The 14851-nt window shown below is 37.1% G+C and overlaps 1 protein-coding gene and 1 long non-coding RNA gene across 3 annotated transcripts; both read right to left on the reverse strand.

Moving 5' to 3' along the window:
• Nucleotides 1-2: 2 nt before the first annotated feature.
• On the reverse strand, nt 3-11023 carry wipf3 (WAS/WASL interacting protein family member 3). Of its 2 annotated transcripts, XM_079879196.1 has the most exons (9): nt 10551-10667; nt 8950-9047; nt 8356-8438; nt 7498-7630; nt 4682-4858; nt 3716-4600; nt 2690-2830; nt 2370-2471; nt 3-913 (listed from the first exon to the last, which is right to left on the reverse strand). In XM_079879196.1, the coding sequence occupies exons 3-9, from the start codon at nt 8425-8427 to the stop codon at nt 873-875; spliced, it is 1551 nt and encodes a 516-aa protein (XP_079735322.1). In that variant the 5' UTR covers nt 8428-8438; nt 8950-9047; nt 10551-10667; the 3' UTR covers nt 3-872. The 2 variants fall into 2 exon arrangements, with proteins under 2 accessions (XP_079735322.1, XP_079735321.1); XM_079879195.1 differs by lacking the exon at nt 8950-9047 and having other exon boundaries at nt 10551-11023.
• An 859-nt stretch (nt 11024-11882) lies between these two features.
• Nucleotides 11883-14844, reverse strand: LOC307163380. The gene is made up of 2 exons (XR_013822062.1): nt 14529-14844; nt 11883-13437 (listed from the first exon to the last, which is right to left on the reverse strand). It is a non-coding gene; the product is annotated as an uncharacterized lncRNA (long non-coding RNA).
• Between the last annotated feature and the right edge of the window lie 7 nt (nt 14845-14851).

Here is a 14851-nt window from a genome sequence, read left to right on the forward strand (position 1 = left end):
GTGGGTGGCACTGTTTCCCAGATTCTTTCTCCTTCAGATTCAGAGCTTTATTTCAATATTTCATACTGGCAAAGATTTCAAATACAGGTACATGTAAAAAAGAAAAACCTAAAATATAGATTGAGGGAAACCTAAGACTATTTTTTCTTTGGTGTTTCAGAAAATCTTGATTTTATGAAGACTCAGTTACATAGGGCTCCAGCAGCCACAAGAAATAAAAACGTGTTAGTTTTAGCAGATTAATTCCATTTATGTACTATTGCATCTATAGTTTCATCCATTTCAACCATTTATTCTGACCACCTTAGGCCTAAAACACACTGTTTCACTTTTACTGGTGAACTTTCTTCCCTTTTACAAAAAACAGATGGCCTTTATTGAAACCGTAAGACAGTGAGATTTCTCAAATCTGCATGCACAGATTCAACACTTCTTTCCTTTTGATTTATTTTGTAAAGCCATGATTTAAACTTTTACAAATTTTTATTAGTTATTAATTTGCCCTTTTACTCCATTCAGTGTATGTTGACAGCTGATGGGATAATTAAAAACCTTCTCGGGTATGATAAGCAAAATTAATAGGAATTATTAGGATAACACATTTGTTCCAGATATATTAAATGTTAAAGCACTTATTATTGGATGCAGATAAACAATTTTCAATAAGAATCAGAGGTTTTAACAGGGCTGCAGCTGTAATGGGGAAACTCATTCTTGAAATGTGGATGACTAGTTTTACATCAAACTAAAATGTTTTCACAGATAATGTGAGTTGATTTTACCTACAGATTTGGCTGCTGTTCTTCCTTTACCGTGAAAATGATGTTAAAAAAAAAACTGTCCCGGTAAAGGTTAGCACCAAGCTTCATATTTCATCTTAAATGAGTCCTCATAGCAGGAGGTTGTGGGTTGACTGTGAAAACAAAACAGGAATAGTTCAATTTCAGCAAGACAGGTCGTTTCTGTATTTTAAATGAAAAACAATCAGCTGAGGAACTGAGAAAACAATTTTTGTATGCACAATTGTTTCAACTTTTGAATCTGATAATAACTGGTTCTGAATCAAGCAATTTGCATTAAAACAGAGACTTACAATTTACACTATTATACAACAGCGGTTAATGTTTTAAATGTTTATGAAAAAAGTATCTTGTGCTCCCTGCATATAATTGATCAAAATTTAGACATTATTACATTACATTAAAAACAGAAATATATAACTGTAATATATAAAAATTGTAAATTAAAATTGTAAATAATTGTTTTCTTTTTAAATATATATAAAAAAAAATACAAATTCTGTGATATTAAAAGCTGAATTTTCAGCATCATTACTCCAGTCCTCAGTGTCACATGATTCTTTCTAAAATGCTGATTTGATGCTCAAGAAACATTTCTTATAATTAATAATGTTGAAAACAGTTGGAAAGCTGAATATATTGGGGAAACCGTGATACATATTTTTTTCAGGATACTTTGATAAATATAGAAATTTAAAAGAACAGCATTTATTCGAAATAGAAATATTTCGTAACATTATAAATGTCTTTACTCTCAATTAATGAATTTAATGCGTCTTTTCTGAATATGAATTTCTTTCTTTAAAATCTTTCTGACCCCATCATTTTAAACAGTACCTTTAGGTCAGTGGTTGTCCACCAACTAACTGACATCTTTTTAATTGTATCACAAGCTATGTTTCCATCCAAAGTTGCGAATTTAACTTATGCGCAAAATTGGGATATCGCGTAAAACATTTGCGAATAAAGCGCCGTTTGTGTTCAAGAGAACAAAATCTTGAACTCCTGGGAAATTGCTGCAAAATATCTGTAATAAAAATGGAAGTTGGGAAGTTGAACCAAATTATTTTGATGACAGACTTTGGCTCAGGCATTTCAGAATGATTAAACCAACATTTGAGATGCTGTGCAATGAAATAAGTCCAGTTATCCAATCACATCCTCTGTCGAGGCAAAGTCAAGCAAGTTTTTTTGTTGCGCATCAAGGGATTTATTTATGTGCGTGTCTTCTCATTTTTAGAATTTATGTGCATCTCTGGCATTGCCATTTTTTAATGCGATATCCCAAAATGTGCATAAAATAAGGTGGATGGAAACATAGCTATTGTGTTTTAATATGCACATTTTGTTGTCCAATTTAAACACATTAATACTAAATATATTCTGGACTTTGTTATGAAAACATCCATCTTTTATCACCTGTTTTTTCAATTGTATATATATATATATAAAAAAAGATCATCTGCCTCAAGCCTGTCTAAATGAACAGAGGCAACATTGTGAGCACTTTCATTGAAGAGACTTCACCTTTCTTCACATACACTCTCACACACAAAGAGTTTGTTGTACCTCTGTTCTCCTTGCTGGGGTAAGTACGTGGGAAGGGCCTGAACTCTTCAGGAGGGGGGAAGTCCTCTATCGGATGGAAGTGAAACTTTGATTCAAAGTCATCTGAAAAGTAGACAAAGATACTTCTGTGAGTTGAAAAAAAACAAAACAGAAATGCCAAGTTAAATCGAATTGCTTTGCAGGTGACCACAAACATACAATGATGGATCACAAACATTGACACTGTATGGTTTATTTCCAACTGCTTGTTGCTGTTCGTCAGAAGGTAATAGCCCATTTAGGCCTTTAACTTCATCATTAATGCCGACCTGTAGTCTCACCTAAACTGTGCAGGTGTCCGTTGCGTACTGAGCTGGGCGGAGCTGACAGTGGGAGAGGAGGAGGGGGTGGAGTCCTAATGGAGAGTTCAGTGTTAGGAGAGCGAGCCGGGGGAGCAGGGGGTGGAGCCATCCGTGGAGGACCTGTCAATCCAAAAATCTTGATAAATGACTACCTATAATTCATTTCACTTAGGGTTTCAGTTCATTTTTTATTTTATTTTATTTTATTATATACATATTTATATATACATCAAAGGATTAATTTCATTTGAAAATATACTAAAATAAAAATTATTTTCACAATATTACTGTTTTTAACTATACTTTTGTTTATTTTTTCTTACAAAATTTCCTAACAATCAAAAGCCAACAGTAAATAAAGTTGAAATGTAAATTAATGTATTAATAGACATCCTTAAAATTAAATTTCTCAGAAAACAAGTGTTATAATCTTATGCAATTGTGCTTCTTAGCATAGATTTCTCTTGTTTTTAAGGATGTTTATATTTTTACTGAAATTCCTAAAAAAAAACCTTACTGACACCAAACTTTTGAAAAGGGATGTGGCGATCCGATACTCAGTATCGGTATCGGTCCGATCCGGAACTTTTTTGCTGGATCAAGTATCGGTCAGCACAGGAACGATCGAAATTCGATACTGTGCGTTACCCATGGTTGTTCAAGTATTCTGAAGCCATAAAATTGTTTTATTTGAGGAACAGATAGCTTTCTATGATAGCTTTGCGCAAAATATCTATCATGTCAGTTGTCCTGTTAAAAATCTCCACCATGCATTTCAAAAGAAGAGCATATAATAGTAGATTAATAGTAATTTGTAATAGTTTTTAAAATCAAGATTTTACCAGATGTAGCAGTAAGAGGTGTGTGTGTGTGTGTGTGTGTGTGTGTGGTTCAGGTATGCCCTACATTATGAAAACATGAAAAAGTGGTATTGAGCAATCCCTACTTTTGAATGGTAGTGTATATATACAATATTTGCAAATATATACAAGAAAGGTCTTCTACCTGCAAATCGTGGCACTGCAGGGGGGCGCCTACTGGGTGCACCACAGGGGTAGGATGGTGGCAAAGGTGGTACGCTGGGCCTATATGTAGGTGAAGGCATGGGAGATACTTTCTGAGGTAGCGGAGGAGGTGCTGAGGAGGGGTGACTGCACGCAAACGAAGCAGGAAGAGGAGGTGGTGGGGGAGGAGGTCCTAATGTACTGTCCTTCATTTCTAACTGAACTGGCGAAGGGGGCGGAGGGAAGAAGACTCCAGATGAGCGGTTAGGGAGCGAGGATGGAGGTGGTGGAGGAGGCGGTGGGTAGAAGACACCAGATGACCTGTCAGAGAGTGAAGATGGAGGGACTGATGGAGGTGGTGGAGGAGGTGGAGGGTAGAAGACACCAGATGACCTGTCGGGGATTGAAGATGGAGGGACTGATGGAGGCAGTGGAGGGGGCGGAGGGTGGAAGACACCAGATGATCTGTCAGGAAGTGAGAACGGAGGAACCGAGGGAGGGAGTGGAGGAGGCGGAGTCGTGGGCATGGGAATGGAGTGTGATTGGACAGGTAACCAAGTGGGTTTGGCCATTTGAGGAGGAGGGGGTGGGGGCGGGCCGGTGGGCAGAGAAGGCGGTCTATTATTGGGCCGCTCCTGAGGAGGAGGTGGAGGAGGGGCAGAGGAAGGAGGAGTAGAGGATAGTTTGAAAGTAGGATGTGCAGTTTGGCTGGGGGAAGGCGGAGCTGTGTATGAGGAAATAGGCCGAGCTTTAGACAGTGAAGAGGCTCTCTCCAAAGGCCTGTGGGAAGGGGAAAGATCAGGGGCGCTTCCTCTGAAACCGTCTCCTTGTGATGGAGGGTTCCAGAGAGGCTGCTTCAGGCTGGCGGTGGAGCCGGAACGAGACACTGAAACACAAACAAGCCATATCCAAAAAGTCATTCAAAAATTGTATTTAGCATGACAATAAATAGATCTGACTTCAATACCTGGGTTGTGAGGTGGCAGTTTCTCTCTTTGTCCGACTGGTTTGAGCACAGGAAATCCTCCGGCAAACAGTCCACCCCGAGTTAGACCCATTGTAGATGGAGTAGAACCTGCTGTGTTTGCAGAATTCCCAGCAGACACATTTCTTCCACCGTCATCCACGCTATTCACTTTAGGTTCTGCAAATACACACACATCACCGTTATGTTTACAGCCATTGCACCAAGTAGAACATGTTCCTGGATCTATCATGTATTGTATATTGTAGGGAAGCGCGGGGCACAACCTAACGCGGGGTTAAATGTAACACGGACCTTTTACATGTGTTTCCGCTCTTTTTCTCTCGCTGCCAGAAGTCAGTGTCCCGCTGATTTGTGGACAGTTTTGATAAGATTTCGTGAAGATACTGGACAAACAGTGTTTTGACACCATGCAAGTACATTTTTTCATCATACGTTTTTTTCGGTTTCTGAGTTGGGTGTGTACGTCACCAAATCTAACTTTATATTACCTTAATCACCGTGTTGTTGGCTAAAACATTTTGAAACATGTCAGCAACTCCAAGCAACTGTTAGCTAGGCTTAAAATATTTTTTTACACAGCAGGGTTAGTTATAGCACAGTGTTACTTACAACTAAGCCACCAAGTGTACAACGATAATGAAATGAAAACAGGGAGCCACACAACTTTTCAGGTTTGAGTATTTATCTATATATTTATTTTTGCCACATTTAACTTTGTCGGACTTTCACAAACAATGTTGGAATTTAAATGTCAAAGTATATTTTTTTTCACATTTGTTTACTATGCATTGCTCGCTTGTTTATTTATTAAGAATATAGCCTGTTTTGCATGCAATAAACCCTTTAAAATGTGATTTTAAGCTTGTTTTTATTATTATTACTGTTATTATTATTAATAATAATCATTTTGCATGCAGCTGCCACACACAAATACAATTCAATTGCAGTTACAATATTTGATGATTTTATTTATTTATTTATTGCAAAAATGTGCAGCCCTTTCCTATATCTCTATCCATGATATTGATCCATAATAGAAGGATGATTGGATGGATGGATGTATGGATATCTATCTATACAGATGCACAAACAATATCAAACCATACAGATAAAATAGTACTGAATTATGTGTGTTACACACAAGTGTTACAACTAACCCCTCTGTCTGTTACAATTAACCCCGCAAATGAGGTAAGTTGTAACATTTGCACTTCTGTAACTTTCAGTGCAACTGTACGAAAATGGTAGGTCCTAGAAAAAAACGTTAAGTGTTTGTTTGTAGCAGAGATGTGTATGTTGCTTGTGAAAAAAAAAAAAAAGATTAATCTAACTTAATTATTTTTTTTAAATAATTGAGCCAAAACCAAAATGTGTTAGGTTGTGCCCTGCTCCCCCCTACATTATACAATCACACAATATTGTGCAGTTTTTTTTGTGTGTGTGTGCAATTTAGGAGGGTCTGTCCGTGACTTTAAAAGAAAGAGAGCGTTGTAACTTGTAACTTATTTAAAATGTACAGTAAGAGATTTTTGAAAAACACTTGATATTTGAAAAGGACACCCAAACAAACACACCCCTATCCAAAGGAAACACACCCCTCCCCCAAAATAACGAAGGGGTGTGTCATATTCAGTCATACATCAGACTGCTCGCGCAAGTATGGATGAATCAGCTGTGATTCAACAACAACAATAGCATCTTGGTTCTGGAAACATACCGTAGCAAAACAAATGTTACTCACGTATCTCCCCAGAGATGTTATTGGAAAGCTGTTCCAATATTAATGCAGGTCCTAGCTCTTGTCTCATCGTAACCCATCTTTTGCCAAATATATTTCTTAGACATTTTCCTCTTTGTTAATATCTCAGCCATCTGTCTTTCTACAAATGTCCTGTTCTCACTCTCTCTCTCTCCTATTGCTATTTGGCTATAAGTGTTGTGGTGATCAGTCCAATCCACTTTGTATTTCTCTTATTTACACTGCCAGGACTATGTACAAACACTCTTTTTTTCAGGCACACACATAGAACAGAAATTAAATATTCACAAAATTGTTTGTTTGGGTGTTGATTTCAATTTTCAACTGGGTTTCTCAGAAATCACTCACTGCACCTTTAATGTTGTTAAAGAAACTCAAGAGCTCCCATGAGTTTCACTGTCCCTTAAGTTTTCTCTGCAAAACAGGAATTGCAAGCTGAAGTGAGCCAGTGACTTCCTGAGGTCTTGGCCCTTTATCTACCACTGTGCATTTCCATATAGATAGAAAACCTATGTGTCTTTGTGTGCACATGAGTGCTTTGAAGTGTGAGAACCCACTGGCTATAGACCTTGAGCTCAAATATAGCTCTGCCACTGATAAGCCCTTACAACTTATTAGCCATTCAGACTTTCTCTGACGCCTGGTTTTCTCTTCATACTTACTCTTTCTTTCTCAAACTCCTCCAGTTTTATTTTCACAAGAGAGTAATTTAATACACATTCTCACGCTGATACAACGCTCTCATCCTAAATCAACAACTGTTGAAAATGAATATGCAATGCAGGTAGCTCTGGTTGGTTACAACAATAAACAACATTCCAGTGTTGCCATCATACAGCAGATATATGCCAAATCAGATAATCAGGAAATGAACCTTAAATAGTATCAGTTTAGTATTTATATTTCTCATGCTTGCAAACAGACAGATTGTTGCCAAGTGACTCATTTCACCTGATCGGTTAACTTCTCAGTTGTTACATTATAGAATTCTGAATTGAAAATTGAGCTTCTGTGAATGAAATTGATTTTAACTCACTGTCAAGGACTGGTGCGCTTCTGTCTTTGACCTGTGTGACCTTTTTCAGCCTCGCCCCCTTCTGAATGTCAGACAGGAGTGCACCGCGACCTGCTCCCTCAGAACGCTGGACTTTAGGAGGGTCAGTCCGTGACTTGTAAAAGAAAGAGGAAAAAAGTTGCAACTTAATTCATTTTGTGCAATTCTAATGAGTTGCAATATGACTTTAGTTTTCTCTGCTATGGTTTTTCACAGTATCCCATGATACACCAAAATAAAACTCAAACTGCATGGCAACAAATAGTCTATTCTAATCATGTATTGAATGGTATGTAAAACAGCATAACATGGGTATGATTTAAAGAAAGCTACAGGATTTATAAAGCGTTGACAGTTTTGAACTCCATTGACTTTCACTGTATAGACATAAAACCACTGATATTTTATAAAAAAAATCTTCTTTGTTGTTCCAGGGAAGAAAACTAAAAGTCATACAGGTTTGGGACAACATATGGGTGAGCAAATGAGTCACAATTTTTTACTTTTAGGGGGAACTTCCCCATTAATGTTGGTTTCAAATGTGCATTTTAAATTGTTCAAAAATGTCATTAGCGTGCGCATGCATTAAACAAGAAAGTCAAATCTGACCATGTGACACCTGTGCTGTATATCCCTGTGTGTGTAATTTTATCTCTAATTAATAATGCAAATCTGGCCAGGTGGTTGCCAGGAGGAACTGGGTGACAGTTACAAAGAGAATGACAGACAGAGAAGGCAACACACAGATGGAGAAAAAAAAGAGCTATTATATACAGAATGTTTAGAGTCTGATGAACTGTATTACATTAACAGGTATCTATGAGTGTGTGTGTGTCTCACTTGTGCAGGAGCTGCAGCAGGTGGAGGTGGGGGTGGAGGTGCTGGGGGAGGTGGTGGAGGAGGGACAGGCATTGCTTAGGAACCTGAAAAACACATAACACATAGAGTTACAGTATCTGTGACCCTTACCTACCGGACCACACTATTCAACCTCTTTTCAAACAGATATTTAAATTAATATTATATCTTAAAATATGTATATTTTTGTAATACAATGGTTCAATTAATGCAATTTGAAAATGCTCATTTACAGTTAAAGCTCCAGCTAAACACAAGTGTAAAAGAATGCCATGGTGGTTTCGACATGACAAAGCGATCTCCCCCACATTCCCCTCTTTCTTCATGAATCATCTACATGTTCCTCTTGGCAGGAAGTGTGTCGATCACAAGATGCACCCAACAGGAACCCTCCCTTCTCTTTTAGGAAAACCAATCTCCTGCTTCCACAATGGACCGTAAGAGGTTCCAACAATCATCTTTTGTAGAATCTGCATTTAACCCTGAACTAGGGCCATCTCTCACATATAAAACACTGAACTTGTCCTTTAAAAGGAATTGGCATAAAAATGATCTCAGATCAGAGTGAAGTGGAACCTTATCAAGAGCTGGTAGGCTCCGGAGATAACAATGGAGTCTGTTGTTTGAGGAAAAAAAGCTGCCCAACTTCTGGCGAGCCAAACAGCCAATCAGAGCTATAGTGTGAGAAAGAGAAACATGCTAAACACAGCTGAGAAATGTAGAAAGAATTTAGCTAATATGTTAATTTCCAGGAATGTTTATTCTTGCCAAAAAAGAGAAACATTGTGTTATTGTTCTATTTCTCTATTGAAGCACAAAGGGACAAGTTGAAGCATTGGGAAACTCTAATGTCAAATTAATGTTGATCATTAATAGGTAAAATCCCAACATTGTTTAAGAGTCACATGAAGAATTCAGCTATTCATTATTTTGCCTCTTTCATGATATGATTGTCCAAGATCTTGTGGTTTACATTTCATCCAGCAGCATAGCTCTTAACAACTTAACATATCTCTCTCTCTCTCTCCCTCTCTCTCTCTCTCTCTCCCTCTCTCTCTCTCTCTCTCTCTCTCTCTCTCTCTCTCTCTCTCTCTCTCTCTCTCTCTCTCTCTCTCTAGAGTCCCATTAACAGCTTTCCCATGGAGATGTTGACACACAGCTGGTCCACCCATGTGGGAACAGAGACATGCTGTATAATATCTGGCCAGTGTTAATAAAACACTTGTGAATGTTTTGTATTCTGTTTGCTATCATTCTGTTTGTAATCATAATTCCTATATATACTGGTCAAAAGTTTGGAAACATTACTATTTTTAATATTTAAGTCTCTTATGCTCATCAAGCCTGCATTCATTTGATCAAAAATACAGAAAAAAAAAACAGTAATATTGTGAAATATTATTACAATTTAAAATAATGGTTTTCTATTTTAATATAGGCTACTTTAAAATATATTTTATTTATGTAATGCAAAACTGAAAATTGTATAAGTCTTCGGTGTCATATGATCCTTCAGAAATCATTCTAATATACTGATTTATTATCATGCTGATTTATTATCAATGTTGGAAACAGTTGTGCTGCTTAGTATTTTTTTAATAACCTGTGATACTTTTTTTTTTTTTTAAGTAAAAAAAAACAACAAAAAAACAGGATTTGTTTAAAATGGAAATCGTTTGTAACAAAATACACTACCATTCAAAAGTTTGGGGTCAGTATTTTACTTTTCTTTTTAATATAAATGGATACTTTTATTCAGCAATTATGTGTTAAATTGATAGAAAGTGATAGTAGCTACAGATTTATATTGTTAGAAAAGATTTCTATTAAGTTTTATATACTAAATAAATGCTGTTATTTTTAAAACTTGTTATTCATCAATGAATCCTGAAAAAAAGTATCACAGGTTCAAAAAAAATAGTAAGGAGCCCTGTTTCCAGCATTGATAATAACCGAGTATCAAATCAGCATATTAGAATGATTTCTGAATCCAGATACTAAACTCTATCACTCGAAGGGGTGTGAAATATGAGGCTGTTTAAAGGCTACTACTGTCCTGTCAATGACACTCACTAACAGTGTCCAGCTGCAACGTAAACCAATGAAGTATTATCCTACTAAACATAACGGCAGTGGTTCGCTGTTAACTGTAATGTAGTTTTCAGAGGCAACTTTACCTTAGTGGTTTGCAAAGTTGAAATTTCGTGCGTTGTTCTGTTCCAGTGGACGCAGGGAAGTTGTCAGAGTCCAGTCGTGGCGCGAGGCTGGGTCCGCATATCGCGCCGTTGACCCTCGAGATACAGTTACTGACCGCGAGCTCGTGTTATAATTAGGAAGACGCCGAGGACGCAGTCTGTACGGTTTCGCGACGACTATTTTCGTCCAATTTTCCGTTAAGTACTATACGAACCTCACAAAAAGTATAAATTGCTAGTCAAACAAATATATTTGAAGAAAACATTTGGATTATATCCTCTCCACTTGGTAAAAAAAAAATTTTTTTTAAATAATAATCCACTGGAAATGTTTGATTTTTAAAACACTTCGTGAATCGTGACACTTTCCAAAAGCTGTCCTCCTTTTCTCGGCTAGGAATTTATGTGTGAACTGAACTGCACGCGCACCCTGCTGTAGTCCGCCTGTTGCGTATAGGGTGCACGCGCAACGCGAGCGCGTACAATAAACAACATACAGTATACAGGCTGCGTGGTGGGAGGTTGTCTTGACCATGAGGCTGGCTGTTTCATATCTTTGATTATTTACAATTCTAAACCAGACAGCGTCCATTAAAATGCATGTAGGCTAGAGATAATATGTCAAGTTTATATAATTCAAATAGAATAAAAATAAAAGGTCAATGCTTTTATTAGTTGTTTAACAGCACAATAAATGTTTATGGTAGGCTACTTCAGGTGGCTGTATGTAGGTTACTGAAAGCTGTGCGCGACCAGATCGCTCTCTAGTGGTAGTTTCTGACAAGGTTGTGCTTGTGTGCTTAGAGTAGAGGCATGGTTAATTAAAGATGACCTCCAAACCAGATTTAATCAGAAATAGGGTCAAAACAGTATTTGAATGTTTCATTAAGTGAAAATCAAATCAGCTACTGATAAAAACTATTAAGTGTGTCACAACAACACTAAAATGTACAGTCACAATTGATTGATTCAATTGACACCTTAATTGATAGGCCTAATTTCTGATAAGAAAGAATTTATACTTGTAGATTAGGCCTATTTTCCACATGTTAGGGAAAGACAGAATAAACACTCTGGCTCCCTGTGAGGAACCTGTCCTTTAAGAAGGAGGAATGTTGTGACACAGGGTTGATGAGGTTAAAGATGACAGCCTCAGGCGAGGTGATGAGCATTACAGCACACAGTTTCAAATACTGTAACTCTAATAATGACCAATTGCTCTCGGTTTACTCCACCCATAACAAACACTCACGTAGGCCTACACGTAACCACATTCAAAAGCAATAACACTTCAGTACATGCAGAACAAATGGATGCATTAAATGGAAAATCATCTGTTTATTTAAAATTTGATGTAGTAACACTTCCCAAAGCTGAATTTGGCAAACTAATGCATAAGACCAAAGTACATTGTAAACTTGCCTACTTGCACTGAAACTGTGTCTAAATCTTCATTGATGCATTTTTTGGTTATGTTTTATGGACACAAATCTCATTACACAAGCTCAATGAATTTTTCTTACAGCTTTGCTCATAATATAAGAGAACATTAAAAGATCTCATATAGCTTGATCACAGTTTTTTAACCCAAGTAATCAGGTTCAGTTTTAATTTAGAATTCAAGGCATATAACTCACTGTTTGCAAAACTAACAGCTTATCATTTTATTATATTGCGTTTCTTGACTGCTCTGTTATATCTTTAGATATTTAACTAAACATATATTATAAGAATAGAATCTTTGGTTTGTCTAGCACAACTACTTTCGCAGTGGGAAAGCTAAATACTAGTATCAAAGTGTCCTGGATTCAATAAAACAAACTACACAAGACAACGCAGGGCTTGTTGGATCTGATGTCTTATGGATGACTATCATGGCATGAACAGCCTTTGATTCAGGATGGATAGGACCACCACCCAAACCCCCTCAAACAAAAACAAAAAAAGTCTGCAGCAAGCATCCACAAACATTAAAACAGTTCTAAGTCATGCTAAAGCTGTGCACACTGAATACCGTTAAAATAATTGCTTCTAAATCCTTCTAATGTAAATTCCTTCATAAAAGATTGCAGTAACACCACAAAACAGTGCAATTATATATGACAAAGTTTTAAGAACTATGTTGTATATCCTTCACAAAAAAAATATAACCTATATCCTATAACCCTGCTGGGGGGAAACAACTTATGGTTTTCTGGTCTTAGGTTTAGACTGGTCTTTAGTCTCCCAGACTGGCCTATAGCTGGACTGAAGTGTGCAAAATCCCTTTAAAACCTGCAAAATGATAAGCCTAATAGGCTAAGAGACTTCCAGCAGGAAAATGTCATTATTTCCAGCATTTGGAAAAAGCTCCTGTGATATGGATAATTTAGGTTATTCAAAGAGTTTATACCCTTAACTTCATATAAGTGCATTCATAAGTCAAAATGTTCAAAAGTGTCAGTCAGGAGGTAGTGCCGTAGCCTATATCGTGCTCTACCATCGGGTGTAAACCGAGGTTCCAGTCAGTGCTTTGACTGAACGTCGGTGGATTTGACAGCTGCAGGTTTCCCATCATCTTCGTTGTTCTGTGGAAGACTCGCGCGCGTCTTCCGTTTCTCTTTGAAGCGACCGGAGCGGGACACAAGCAGATTTCGGCGATTGGAGAGCTCGTTGAAAGTTGGCTGAACAGCGGAGTCGTCGTAAGTTTCATCGCTAGGTAAGCAGTTGCCTGCTTCTTTCGCTGGATGTGTGGGTGAAGGGAGTTGTTGGTCCGGCTCCTGGTTACGGAGGTCCTGTTCCAGTATCGCTGCCGATTCTCTGGCTGTTTTTCTCCTCTTGCCCACGAAAGACCTCCACCAGGGGGCTGTTTTCTCCGTCATTGTGAGAACTAAACAGATCATATATAAATAAACAAGCACAAATCAATTTACTACTTCAACATAAAAAAACTGAAACAACTATAGTTGTTGTTGCTATATTTATAGCTACATTTTAGTCTATTAACCCACGCTTATGACGCTATGACGTAAGAACAACAATAGACACAGCATGTCTATTCAAGAATAACAACACAGTGTAATCCGAGATAGCTTATCTGTAATAGATGTAATATGCTTTATTGAAATGGCTAGGCCTACATCTCCACCCTTAACTGGATAGCCTATATTGGATAGCCTACACAAATTGCTTAGGGGTCAATGACAAATAATGTCCAAGATGGAGAAAACTTGTGAAAAAATGTAGTTTAAGTTTTAGGCCTACATTCATGTCGGTTTCATATGAATGCGTAAACATAATTTTGATATAGATATAGAAATAGCCTATATATGTCACAGAGTGTAGGCCTACATAAGCTATAATTAAACTTGGATTTTTTTCTGGAAAAAAAAAAAAATATATATATATAAATAATAATAATAATAATAATAATTATTATTATTATTATTATTATTATATATATATAAAGGCCTATATAAGGGGCATGGGGTACTCCCTATTTAGGATTTTGTCACATGACAACAAAATGGCTTCCTTCATGTTGATTACACCATTTACATTAAAAGTGCTTTATTGTTTTTGAAAGAAATAATAATAATAATAATAAATCATAATTAAACATTATTCCAAACTATTTATGCAAACGTTTGATTAAGTTTAATTTTTTGTTTTTAAATCTCCAAAGAGACTATGCACCTTGACATCTTTTAATTTAAGCAAAAAAACATAAATGACTTTTGATTCAGAAATTGAAAGCATGTCTATAGAATATCTGTATTCAAGTCATATATGGGATTTTAAACATATTTTTGAATACAAAGATCAATACAAAACGAATGAGCGTCACGTCATACATGACAAACAAGGATAATTGTCTTGCGATGCAGAACAGGTTTAGAGCGCCATAACCTCAAGAGAGTATTTTAAAGGTGATGATTCATGCCACAACAACAAACCTGATCATCAGCCTGAGCGACTCACCTGGACAAAAATGATGAGAACAAGATAAACGCTGCCCGAGGTTCCTCTAAATGAAAGGTGTGTTGAGACAACAGAGACGCTGAATCCTCAGAAGAAATCACAGTGCGTGAAAATCATCTTTCACTTCCACTTATCCGAAGACTTGAGTCACTGAGACGCAGTTTTGCCTCTTACTTTTGCCGCAGTATTTTTGTCTCTGAGAAAGCGTAACATCATCCTTTGCCCAACATGGAACATCCAATTTGAACTTACGTGAAAGACTTTATAGTGCCGTCGCAGTTTACGAGCGCACCTGAGATTCCACCTCCGAAACTACAATGAGT

The sequence above is a fragment of the Squalius cephalus genome (assembly GCF_949319135.1).
Source record: "Squalius cephalus genome assembly, chromosome: 8".
Classification (NCBI taxonomy): Eukaryota; Metazoa; Chordata; class Actinopteri; order Cypriniformes; family Leuciscidae; genus Squalius; species Squalius cephalus.